Source organism: Lonchura striata, chromosome 11 (assembly GCF_050655825.1).
Source record: "Lonchura striata isolate lonStrDom1 chromosome 11, ASM5065582v1, whole genome shotgun sequence".
In the NCBI taxonomy this organism is placed as follows: domain Eukaryota; kingdom Metazoa; phylum Chordata; class Aves; order Passeriformes; family Estrildidae; genus Lonchura; species Lonchura striata.
Genome location: NC_140713.1, coordinates 17,110,974 through 17,123,744, shown reverse-complemented (window position 1 = coordinate 17,123,744; position 12,771 = coordinate 17,110,974). Strand labels below are relative to the sequence as shown.

At 45.8% G+C, this 12,771-nt stretch overlaps 1 protein-coding gene across 2 annotated transcripts in view; it reads right to left on the bottom strand.

The window, feature by feature from the left end:
- Positions 1–12,771, bottom strand: part of GNAO1 (G protein subunit alpha o1) — a 139,434-nt gene that overhangs the window by 44,557 nt on the left and 82,106 nt on the right. For both annotated transcript variants that reach the window (XM_021535225.3, XM_021535224.4), the window contains exon 4: positions 1,608–1,768. In XM_021535225.3, the coding sequence (XP_021390900.1) occupies positions 1,608–1,768 (161 nt within the window). The remainder of the gene's footprint in view (positions 1–1,607; positions 1,769–12,771) is intronic.

The following is a 12,771-nucleotide window of genomic DNA, read 5'->3' as shown; positions in this document are numbered from 1 at the left end:
GAAGGAAAATCAAAATACTTTCCTTAAGGTAATTGGCTCTAAAACAATTGAAGGTTTTTCAACAAAGTTGTAATGCAATTAGGACCGGCATTTTAGATAATTTATGTCTCTAAAGGTATCTTTATGCCATCATACCCCTATTTTGTGGGAAAAAAAAAAGAAAAAAAGAAAAAGAAAAAGCTGTTGGCAGGAGAAAGCTTATTTTGCTATTACACGCAATGAAATACAGATCAAACCAGCATCCACCTAGTACTGATTAAAAGGCAGCAGAATGCCAGGATCATCTCTGAGGTGTGATCATGGCTGGGTAAGATGCTATGTCACCAACCACACATCTGCAGGTTTCCCATTCAGTTTTCCATCAATGCCAAATGATGTGTCATCATTTGCCTTCTGCTGCAGCACCTCAAGAGCTGCTCTCCCCAGCTGCCCTGCCAGCTTGGATGGGAGCAGCTGGTACAGCTGGGAGCAGCAGGCCCACCACACAGAACAAAACCAGCAGCCACACCAGTGCCTGGGTTGTGTTTTGATAGATATCCAGAACACCCCAAGCGGAGATGCCAAACAATCCAAACACAATAACAACTCCAGAAGTGCATGTGAACTTGTTGATACGGGATATTGTGACAGTCAAGAGCATGGACATAGCATTGCCTGACACCATTGGGAAGCTTCTGTTTCCCTGATTACCAAAAGTCCAAGGGTACCACTAGGGAAGTGAACGCTCTCTGTCTGGTCCTTATGTTTATACTTAACCACCTTTGAATGACTCTTTCCCAAGATACAGTCCAGGGCCAGGGACATTTTGCCTGTCTGCAACAGATGCTGTGATTGAAATGATGGGATGAAAACCTCTGGTTTCCTGGCCTAGGTGGAAGCAAATATATTGGATCAATTATCATTGTAAGTAAGTCTGAACTGAAACTGGGGACACACTGGACATCTCTTCAGAGCCACAGCAGCCATTTATGGGTGGATGTCCTGTCCTCCTGACAGTATGAACCAAAGCCATGGATTCAGACAATTCCCATTGAATGACATCTGGATGTGGTCCCTAATGGTAGAGAAGCCACCGACTGTATTACAAGAGTAACTCAATACCCCTGGAAAAGTAAAGATGTCCCTCACCCTTGGCTGTAATCCAGCTGACCTATCAGTACACTGTACAACTACGGAAAGTGAAGTGGGAAAGAAAAACAAACAGAGGAAAGAAAAGCAAACCCAAGAGCTGTACTGCTGTACAAAGCAGGTGATCACACCCTCCTCTTCTCAATCAGATAGACAAAGGAGCCATCTGCTGTGCCCACAGGTTGATCTGCCTATATTCGCTAGATCCATGTTTGCAAAAATCTACCTTGAGACATTTGGGAGCAATTTGGGAACCTGCCCTTGGGGTCACAGACCTGACCCCAGACTGGCCAAGAGGGGACATGAATGTCCTGCCTGATCCTTTGTGCCTTGCAGTGGCCTGTGACACAACACACATCCAAAACTGCAAGCAGAGACATGTTCAATTCCACTGCTATGAGGTCATTCACTTCAGTTAAAACTTCAACAAATCCAAATGCAGCTTCTTAACATGCAAGGCTAAGGACAAGGATACTCACTATTGGGCTGAGTCGTTAAGTTGATATTCCCGGGACCGGTTGAAGCATTCTTGGATCCCAGAGTCTGCCCAGAGCCTCATCATAGCTGACAGAAGCTCTGGAGAGAAGGGCTCTGTGTCCTCCATCCGACTTACAACATCGCAAACCATCTTGGCATCAGCCTGCAGAGGAAAGAAACAACAGCTCACACAGATGCTTAAGGCAGAATTTGGAGCCAGAGATTTCAGAAACCATTCCCCAAACCATCAGGAGTAAGCAGGCTGTGTTTCTTGGGATGGGGCTTTAGCATCCACACTATGTGATCCAGCTGAAAGGGCAAAAGGAGTATGGAGGAAGGAAATCACAAGGAAAAAGATTTTTTGTGCAATCCACCTCATACCAACAAGTATTCCTATTCAACAGACAAAGCAGTCTGCACTGCACATGTGTGGAATTTCATAGGAACAAATAGGAATTCATACATGTACAAGGCTATTTAAAATTGTTAGTGCCTTGCTTTAACTGAAAGTGGAAACTTGATGAAGTGGGGGCTTTGTATCAGAAAGAACAGCAGAAAGACTCCAGAAACAATTTTTTCCAGATGCTGGTTTATTGCTTTCCCTAAATTCTTGTTCTTTGCTGTAAGCCCCTGCTACAAGGGCTAATTCACATTAATGCAGACCACCTTGGCTGGCTGCGGTGCTCTGTGACTCAGAGGGAGAGGAATCTCCCACAACAGAGCATGGCAGTGAGGGCAGAGCCAGCTGGCCATGTTCAGGTGGAGTCTCTTTTGGTGAGATTCACTGGGACAGCAATTTTTCCTGGAGGATAGTGCTCTGACACAACTTGGGTCCGGAAGATGTCTCAGATTTAGGATGGGAACGTCTAGACAGCCCTGGAATAGCTGAGTTCAGCCTTCCTGTAACAGTCCACACTGGCTGATACTTCACTTGTTTGTGAAGCAGGACACTCAAATTCATGAAACCCTCTACTTGCTTTGTAAGAAGTAAATGTCCCACAGCACCCACAGACTCCTGAAACCCTTGGCATGTTGACTAATCTGCAGAGTTTTTCTTTCATTGCTTTGAAAATCTCATATTTCTACTAGCTGAAACAAACCCAATTATTATTGCTATAATTAACTGGAAAGGAGGAGCTCCTGTTCCTTGTGTGTGTGCAGCAAACTTGTGAAGACAACCTTCTTGTTTTACTCTCTTGTCTCTTGTGTGCTAGACTGAACCCATTCTTGGCCAAATGCAGGTGGAAATCTTTGCCTTCCAGGGTGTTAAGCCAGCAAGTGCAGACCAAAAACAAATCTCAAGAGGGAAATGCAGGCTCTGCTCATGCTTTGCTGAGAACAATTAGAAGTGCCATCATTGAGGAGCACCACAATAACCTTATTGTACGGATGGGAATGACAAGTGTATGACAGGGTCTGCATGGTCAGGATCAAAACTCTGTAGCCTCTTTGTTGAACACCGAAACTGTGGAAAAATTGCAGGGCACCAAACTGAAAGCACCGGAGACTGAAGCTGCTGGAGATTTCAGTGCTCAATGAAAGAGCCTCAAGTGCCCTGAAGATCCAGCCTTTATGGGGTGAAGAAGTCTCAGTACTGTATGTCTCAGTTTGTATCCCATAAAACTTAATGGGGTGGGCTCTATGCTTTGAAGCCTTTATGAACATAAAATCTTTCTCACAGAGCACTTAACTTCATATTTCCATGCCCAGGAATCCTCCCAGTCCTCTGTACAGACTGCTCATTTTGGAGAAAAAGTATTGGTGACTCACACCTCAAAGCCAAGACAAACGAAGAACCTTGAAGAGTTCAGTTAATTTCAAAAGCTTGTTTTCTGCCCTGGAGTGCTTTGTGAGCTGAGTGAATATTCATAAATCATCCGTATGGTTTGCCTGCCCTGCTGGAGCTGCAGTTCTGCTCTTTTCACAGACTCTAAATAACATAAAACCAGCTAATGGCTGTGATCTGCCTTGGCCCCAGTACTTGTGTATGTGTGATGCAGGAAAAGCATCCATGCTTCCTTTCAGGTAGAAGGATGTCTTTGTATGTTATCTTGACTGCTGGAGTGGGTTATAGGTATAAGTCACAGATCTGTCCATCTGCCTGCAATGGCAAAGCACATTTGAAGCTCTTCAGCTGTCATGGAAATGGTCTGAGCTTCTTCTGAGTTTTGTGGACTTAACTGCAGGCTTCCCTTGGTAAAACATCAGAGGCAATAGCACAGTCATCATATTTTCTGTGCTGGGAAATAGCTGCATCACCTTTTCAACTACTGAGACTTGTGGCAGTTCCCTGTAAGACCCAGCACAGGGGGGTTTTGAGCAGAAGACAGATGAACAGCAATGACAAGGCAGAATGGGAGTGACCAGGCACAGACATTTCTGGCTGTGGTTATCTGTGAGTCTTTTGGGCCAGAAGTGGGGCTGAGCACCTAGGGCAGGGAATTATTTTGGTACATGCTCCTCTGCAGTAACTGGAGGTCCCTTCTGGGGACAGGAGAAGCTGTCCTCCCACAGCATGGACACCTGCTTCAGGGCAGACTGAGAGTCAGCAGGCTGAAATAGGGGAAGAACTCGAAGGAAAGTTTATTGCTTCTGCTGAACAGTAATAACAATGTTACAGACTTAGTTTTATCTGCTGAGTGAACCGCTGAACTCTTGGTTTTACAGATCCAGAAAAAGCATGTGCAATGAGCACTTTTAAAAATACCCCTTCCCCCTGCCAAGGTTGAAGTCCCTCTGTCAAGGAGCATGGGGCCATCCAGGAGTTCAGGCATTTGTTAGATGATTTAACGAGCAATTAAGGATCCAAGAAGAGAAGATACCCCTTTCTTTTCTCACTCTCCAAGCTGTGTCTCAAGCTGGGAATGACATTAAAATCTCCAACTCCCCCTGGGCCCAGCAGGTAGATTTTTAAATACTGCCTGATTGACTTTTCCCTGCCTGCCTCCCCTGGGTCTGCTGCTCCTGCTTTTCCCGAGGTGAGAGGAGCTGAGCCTCCTGCCACGCTCTGCCTCTGTACTGCAGCCAGCAATTAAATAAAGGAAAACAAAACAGGCCAACCAGCCCCCCACTCCCCTGCCTTGCAGTTCCCATCCGACAGGGCTGTTGTTAATGAACATCACGGTGGTATTTCAGCTACCTCGGGAGCTAAAAATAGGCAGTGCTTAGCCCCTGGGATTGCTGGAAGGAGCTACAAAATGGTGCAGGGCTCATTCCATCACTGCTGCCTCTGCCATTCCCAGCTGCTCTGTCTTCTGTCTCCTCAGAACAAGACATCTGGGAAGGTAAGAGGTCAGGCTGGTCTCCTTCATGCTGGTTCTTACCCAGCACGAGCATCCTAGCTTATCTCTGCAGCATTCCGACAGGTCCTGCTGCCACTCCCCACTGGCTTGCATTTTCGGTAGCAGGCGAAACCCTAACACCTGAGCTGAATGCCTTCGGGCTGCTCATTATGGAGAATGGGATTTGACACTTTGTCATTCCTGAATGCTGATTCCATCCACCTACAGCAGAATTAAAGCTGGCTGGCCATGGCCTGGGGAGACAGCTGAGCTTAGAGACTGTGGTAAGGTGAAATAACACATCCAGGCTTTAGACATCGAGCCAAGACACCAAAATAGCCTTTACTAAAGAACAGACCTCCGCTCTGGCTGGGGAATGCTGAAGACTCTCTAAGGCTAGGGCAGGGTCTGAAATCCACAGGCAGATGTGAGCAAGAAGCTTGTAAACACAGTGGGAAGTTGGCATATGTCATTCCTAACCCCACAGGGCCTACCTGTGCACCAGACTTCTGGTATAAATCCAGTTCAAAAGTTATATCCCTAACCTGGATATAACTGCAGTTTTTTAATTGGCTCCCATATGTCACTGTCACCAAGCTCACAGCCTGTGCTCAGCATACAAACTTGTGACTTCCCTTGCAACAGCCACACAACCCAATTAGTGTGTTACCTGGCTGGAAGGGAGAGGGGCCCCTCCCTGCAGTCTGACACTACTGGCAGTTGCCTTTGTCTATGCAAGCAAGCTATTTTCCATCACACTGATACAGACCACCCCTAATTACTTGCTCCTCACCACCATCCATGACTGGTACCCACGAAGATACCAGCAAAAGCTGCACTACAAAGGTACCAGCAAAGCTACTGCTGCCCTGGCTGCTGTAGAGTAGGACCCAGGTGCCCATCTCTGATTATCCCAGGGCAAATCCTGGCTCTGATCCTTTGAAGTTGCCTGGAGACTGACTAGGAGAGTTTTTTTAATTTTTTTTTTTTTTTTCCAAAAGGAATAGTTTTCTGGAAGGGGAAATATAAGGGAGAGGCAAAATCTTGCGTGAAGCTGTGTGGTACAAATCTGCTAAACCTTACAGAGTTGTGCTGTGTTACAGCCAATGGAGGCATGAGCTGGTGTGCCACACTGTACTGTCCTTTGCTTTTGGTGAACTAAATCCCAGTAAATATCAATAGTTTTTGCTATTATTTACTTTGATTAATGATACTTGTCACTTAGCCTATCTCAAAGGTAAATCCCGGGGCAATTTTGTGTGGTGGCTGGTTGTACCAGGAGCTGCTTCTCAGAACATTTCAGAAAATCCATGCAGTGGGGGAAAAGATAAGCACTTCAATTTGGCTGGTGGTACAAGGCAAATCAGCACAGTACCAGTCATCAGCAAGCAATCTCGTGAAAATAGTAGTGGCCATCATGAGTCATGAACCTGGAGGTAATCAAACTGATGTCTAGAGACCATCCAGCATCCAAAAAAGAAAAGGAAGGACCAGATCCTGACCTCAGTGCACAGCAGTATGTGCCTCTGCTGCTCCAGGGAGAAATGATGTCCTGTAACTTCATGGAGAACGTGTCTCATAAACTGAAAACCCAAAAACCTCCTCCTTCTCCTTAAAGACTGTCTCAGAAATATGGACTCCACTTCCCAGCACAGTGTTTCAGCCTGAATAAATCCTGGAAACAAAGCATGGCCGGTGAATATGTCTTTTCCAGACACATCCAGGCCCCAGCTCCAAGTCCATAGAAGTTTTTGTAGACACTGAATAAATAGCTACATGTATGACTCTCCCCCTCACTCTCCCTCTCGTTCTCACACATCTGTGTTGTAGAGCTGACCTCTCAATCTGTGGAAGTCTGTCTGGCATTAAGCAGCTGCTTAATAGTGCATCGTGGGAGAGACAACTTTCCTCCTGCACCCTTCCATCTCCCCTCAGAACATTTAATTGAGGCCTCCCACATCAGCTTGGCATTTGGCTTGCTGAGAGATGCTGGAAGGCACTGAGCAGGTAAAAATCTATCCAGTGGCCTATTAATATCTATCTCTTTGAAGATTACCTTAAGGTGGGCACCCAAACTTCCCCTCTTCACTCTCATTAGCTGGAGGTGGAAATGCAAAACTCTGGACACAAATCCCAGTGGTCTGAGAAAGGGGTTTAAACAAAAGCTCAGTGTAGTGCTCTCCAACAGTTTGCATTACACAGCAAAGCTAAGCCTAAAACTTTAAGTTTGAGATGACTGGCTTTCCACAGAGTCACCGTAGCCATCTACTCTCGTGTACACCTCTCACAAAAAGCTTGGCTGACTTGGATATACAGTGCTGAAGGGCTGCTGTCTGTCGGGGAGCAGACAGACTCTTGTGTACAGAAAACATAACCAGACAGCCACAGTGACATGCAGATCTTCTTGTGAGCTTGTGCTGTCCAGCTGGCAATTGGTACAGCCCTGGTTTTTGTGTCCTTCTGGATCCAAGATGGCACCATCACCTCTGACTATCTTGGCCAAACAGTTCTGTGTGTCTGGGAAGTGGTCTAGGATAGACACGGCCTGAAACCTTGTTATAGCTGTTTTTTCTGTCTGCTGCTTCCTGTTTGGACACACATTGAGCAGGACTGATACTGCAGATGATGATGTTTCTTACAGCTGGCCAACTGCTCTGTGTTCAGTACTGTTTTCATTCCCATTCTGTATGATACTGCAGTTGATCAAATAAAATTTGCCAGCGCTTATGTGGATATAACCCTCTTTTCCCCTCCTTCAACACATACAAAATAATATTCCTGGTTTGCTTGGACTGATGACTATCTGACAGTCCAGAGACTGGATAATGCATGGACTAGACTAAGCTCTTGGTCTGCCAGCTGGACACCACCATAGTAAGAATTTCTATAGCTCCACATCCTGTAGAAAATAGTGCTTCATGCACTACTGGGGGAAAAACCCATGAGCAAACAACACAGAACTCAACCTGCAAGGATGAGTTATTTCCCAAATTTGCTTTTTTCTAGGAAATGCAGGGTCCTCCCCTCTTCTTGAGGAGCTCAGAGAAGCTCCAGAGCTGGATGAGACAAACACGGTGGGTAGCTGACCTGATTTTTGCAAGCAAGAATGGGAAAGCCAGAAAGCACGTGTTAAATGGTCTCAAAACAGGTCCTGACCCACTAGCTGCAAAGGCAGGAAAGAAAACAGCATTCTGTCCATGCCAGTCCCCTCTATTTCAAGAAGAGGGCATCCCCAAGACACCAAGAGCCACTGCATGCTCCCCCAGCATCGCTGCAAGAACAGGATGCCTCTGTTGGGTCCTCTGCCCTACAAGCACTGAGCAAAGTGTCTGGGTACAGGAGCTGGAAGCTCAAACGTCATCCCTTGCTGAGGGCTTCCAGGCCAGGCAGGCACAGACAGCACTGCCCACCAGGGAGGGGATGAGAGAGAGAGTCACAGATGGGGGACATTAGCCGCATGGCTTCATGCTCTGCAGGGAAGTGCTCTGCCGCAGTGCTGGGGAGCAGGCTGGAAACATGTAAAGATGAGAGAGCAAAATCCTTGCAGCTCACTGCCCTTCTCCTCTCTCTAATATCCTCTGCTGGGTAGAAGTCCATAAAATGTAACAAGGCACTGGAGTATTTGTGCTGCAGTAAATGGCAGGGAAATGCCTGAGATGCCACAGTGAGAACACAGGTGGGGGAGCTGAATTGGCTCCTGGCATTTGTGAAATAAATGGATATTTTCCATTCATTGCAACGTGGACGGCTGAGGATGAACAGAGTGGGTGGTGATTCTCTGGGAACCCACTCTGGGTTTGAGAATTCCTGATGGGTTTAGCCTCTACATCCTCCACTCTTGAAATGTCTTTAAGATTTTCCACACCAACCTTCCTCTGGGTGACTGTGTTAAAAGTGGCAGGGCAGAGGGGATGCAGTTTCATTCCAAGCTTTCCCACCACAAAGGGGGAAAACAGGTTTTGTCTTTGGAACAGAAAGGGAAACCAGCTCCTGTGGTGGGTACATTCCCAGAAGAAAGATTTTTTAACATCTCTGGCTAAATGCCACTTGTGTATGATGGTTTATAGGGCAGTGCCTTCCTGCTGGGAAGTCGTGCAGTGCTGGAACCTAGTAATTAGTTTAATGCTCAGAGTTTGATGCTGAACGGTGGGTGCTAATCTCCACTCTACAATTAATCTCACAGATTTATCAGTGCCTCTGTGATGAGGGACTAAGCCTGTGGGTTACATTTATCTGTCCCTGAAGAAAGAGATGGTGTTTCAACCAGAAAGAGCACTGTTTCATTTTATGGTCCTTTTTTACTCTGCTGAAGATATAAACCTAAAGGAAAACAGGGAAAGGGAAAATCCCTCCCTTTGCTCCAACCCTGTTAAATTAAATCTCCCTGTTGCCTCTTTTCTTCTCATAACCCATAATTCTTCTGTAACCCATATCTGAGATATCTGGGTAGGGATTTCGTACTGCCCTCCACTGACAGAGCAGTCAGTGGATTTGCTGTGTATATTCAAGCTTTGTGCCTGATGTGGGGGGGTCTCAAAATTATTGCTTGCATTGCTGATGTGACATTATCCATCACAGCAGCCAAAGAATACAGATTCTTCCACTTGGCAGCACAACTGAAAAATTAGGTGGTGTTAAAAATCAGCTTGGATGAAACATGGATTCTCCTGCGAACCCAAAATCCTCTGAAAATTTTAATTTCACATCCAGCCAAAGCACTCGCTTTAAGTCCTATCAAAATATTTTGAGTTATTTAGATGCTTAGTATTATTTTTTAGACGTATGTCAAATTTAAAACAAAAATTTGGGGTTTGAATGGAAGTTGGGAAAATTAAAACAAAGTACTTTGTCCTTTCAGGAATGCAAAATCCTCTTGAAAAATTCTCACATAATTTCCTTGTGTTCAGGACTACATGTAGATTTTAACTGGAGTCATAGATTTTAACCAGATTTGTAGATTTTACAAATTATTTTGATTTATTTCAGACTATTTTTTTAACCATTTCATCAAGCATTTCTGTCCAGGTCTATTAATAAGTAGAACAAGAACTTTCTCATCAGGAGTCCTTCATTCACAGCTTATTTTCTGTTTTAATTTTAATTGTCACCATCTCAAATTTTCTGGTTTTTGGTCCTGTGCTCTTTCACCAAATGTCCTACAAGATGACTACTGCTGGGTTTTCCTTGCAGTGAAGGGGTTTGCAGCAGTTCCCAGAGCAAATACCCAAGCAAGGTCCTGAGTAAAGCATGTGCTTCCTGTCTTTGCTGGTGTGGAAACTTCTGCTTTTTGGTCTCTGGCTGCAACACAAACAGTGATGGAATGAGCCCAGACAAGGGGGAAGGACTTCACATAGACACATGGCAGGTTTAGATTAGAAATTAGGAAGAAATTCTTCCCTGTGAGGGTGATGAGGCACCGGCAGATTGCCCAGAGAAGCTGTGGATCCCTGAAAGTGTACAAGGCAGGTTGGCTGGGACTTTAGGCAACATGGTCTAGTGAGAGGTGTCCCTGCCCATGTCAGGGAGGTTGGAATAAGATGATCTTCAAGGTCTCTTCCAACCTAAACCATTCTAGGATTCTATGATATTAACATTGTGAAGGGGATAGACAGAAACAAGATGTTATTCACTGAGTGACTGGTTAGCAAAATTTTGCCTATGACTTCTTACTACTATAATCCTTGTTTAGCTTCTCTCCCTCTTAATGTCCAGGTGACTGTGAACCCTTCTCTGCCAGGAAGAGCAGAGGAGCATTTGTCTGGGGTTCTGCTGTGCGTGGAAGCTGCCTCTGATGGGGCTGAGGTTGAGCAGTGACTGGTCTAGGAGTAGATGCTTAAAAGGAGTCTCAGAGTTCAGAGCAGATGAAAGACAGATTTTTAGTTAAATCTCCCCTGTGTTGCACCAAAATCAAGACTTGGGTGCTTGTAACAGGCTTGGAGGAGTTCTTCCTTTGATCAGCAGGGATTACAGAGACTAACCTCCAGCAAGTTCCTCCTTACCGGAGCTGAGGCACGTCACACACGAACAGATTTGCTTACACATTGTTTCAGGTTGCTGCAGAGAAAAAAATGCCCTATATTTTCCTTACAAGAGCATCAAGAAATTTCCCCAACCCTTTGATAGGGGGAGGGTGGGAGAGGAAGAAGAGGGAAAGGAAAAGAAGATGGAGGGGAAGGAACCTGTTGGGTTGAGTGTGAGTGTTGCTGTTCTGGGGAAGCTGTTCTTAGGGATATTAAGAGGAACTTTATTTTTATTAACTGCTCTTTTCAGAGAAAATGGACAAATGGGACTTCAGGTACATCATTAGATGATAGGATAGTTCATAAGATAAATGGCTGGCAGACAACTACCTTTCTAGCAGCTTAACAAGGAAAGCAGAAATAGGCTGGGTGGCTGGAAGAAATCTTTGATACTGTTGTGTATATGTATTATTTATTCTTATGGCATAAATATAGCATCAAAAATATCAAAACCAAAAAAAGACCATAAACTGCTGTCACTGGATTAGTCCTACATCTCTGTAACCATGGCATCATATAGTAATGACAAGAAAAATCAGCAACAATGGGAAAAAAACACCCAGCATTTACAACACTTGTGAGGGTGAGGCAGACTTCCTTGCTTTGGTGAGGATGCACCAGAAAGGATAAGAAAATATGAGAGCATCTTACTAGCCTGGGCATCTGTGAAGCTCAGCTATGGTGGAAAATGCCACAAAACAGTGGAATTGCTCCCTGGTGTGTAAGCCTGTGTGATACAAATAGAGGATAGAGGCTGGATCCACCCCTAAAACCCTTTGCTGCCATTGCAGGTCACCTCAAACCCCACAGAACAGTGGGGATGGCCCCAGTGCCTGCCTGTAGCCAAGAATGGAAATGGCTGCACCATCTCAGCACCATGGTCGAGGCTCTGGGGGTGTGGCACTGCCAGTCCTCAGCCTCTGTCTCTCATGTTCATCCTGTTTCAGTGCACTCCTTCCTTCCCCTCTTGCTCCCTCTCTCTTTGTGCCACCCTCCCTGGGTCTGCAAGTCCTGCAGCTGCTGCAGTGGGAAGCCCTCCCTGGTGGCTGTACAGAGCAGAGGACTATGCTGACATGAGCAGCAAGGCACGAGCTTAATGCTGTACAGAGTATTTCTTGGAAAATTATATATATTCACTTTTTTCTGGAATACTTTGGCTGTATTGGAAATATTTCAGCTACCATCCGGGGATTAGGGAGCTTCTTTTAATCTGCTTTTGTTCTGTTTCTTTGTTTTACATCTTCACAGAAAAAGGAGTAAAGGTCTGCTCCAAAATGTCCTCCATGGAGGGACTGGGATTTGGCAGTGTCATGCAGTGATGCCAGTGGATAATGGGATGTGATCACAGTACAGTCTGACTGCCTCTCAGAGCCCCTTTGCAGAATGGGTCAGACTGCTCCCACTGACAGATTTGGGGCAGAAGTAACCAGTATTCTCCAGCCATCCAGCTGGGAGCAAAGCACAGGTTTAGGGTCTGTGCTGCCCTGGACTCGCCCCAGCAGCACAGAGCAGAACTGCCAATAAAACCCTGGAGTGGAGATTTTCACAGATGCCTAATGGGTTTAGAAATCTGATTTCTTCTAAAATAAGCAGCCCAGGCCTGTAGTCACCATGTCCATCTCGGCAGCAGAGTGCACAGTGGGTCCCTCCGTGGCACAGCCAGTTAGTTGGAAAGTGAGAAGCCCCAAGAAATCAAAATTCTGTAATTCCTAACTCCTCTCTATTTTCCCTTCCCGGTTGCTTTGGCTTTTTCTCTCCTGGCAAGCCCCTCTCCCCAGCACTGCTGCAGCTCTGCCTGCCTGCAGCCATCCCAGCCCCAGGAACAGCCCTGCCTGTGCAGCACTCTCTGGAGATGCCATTTCTCT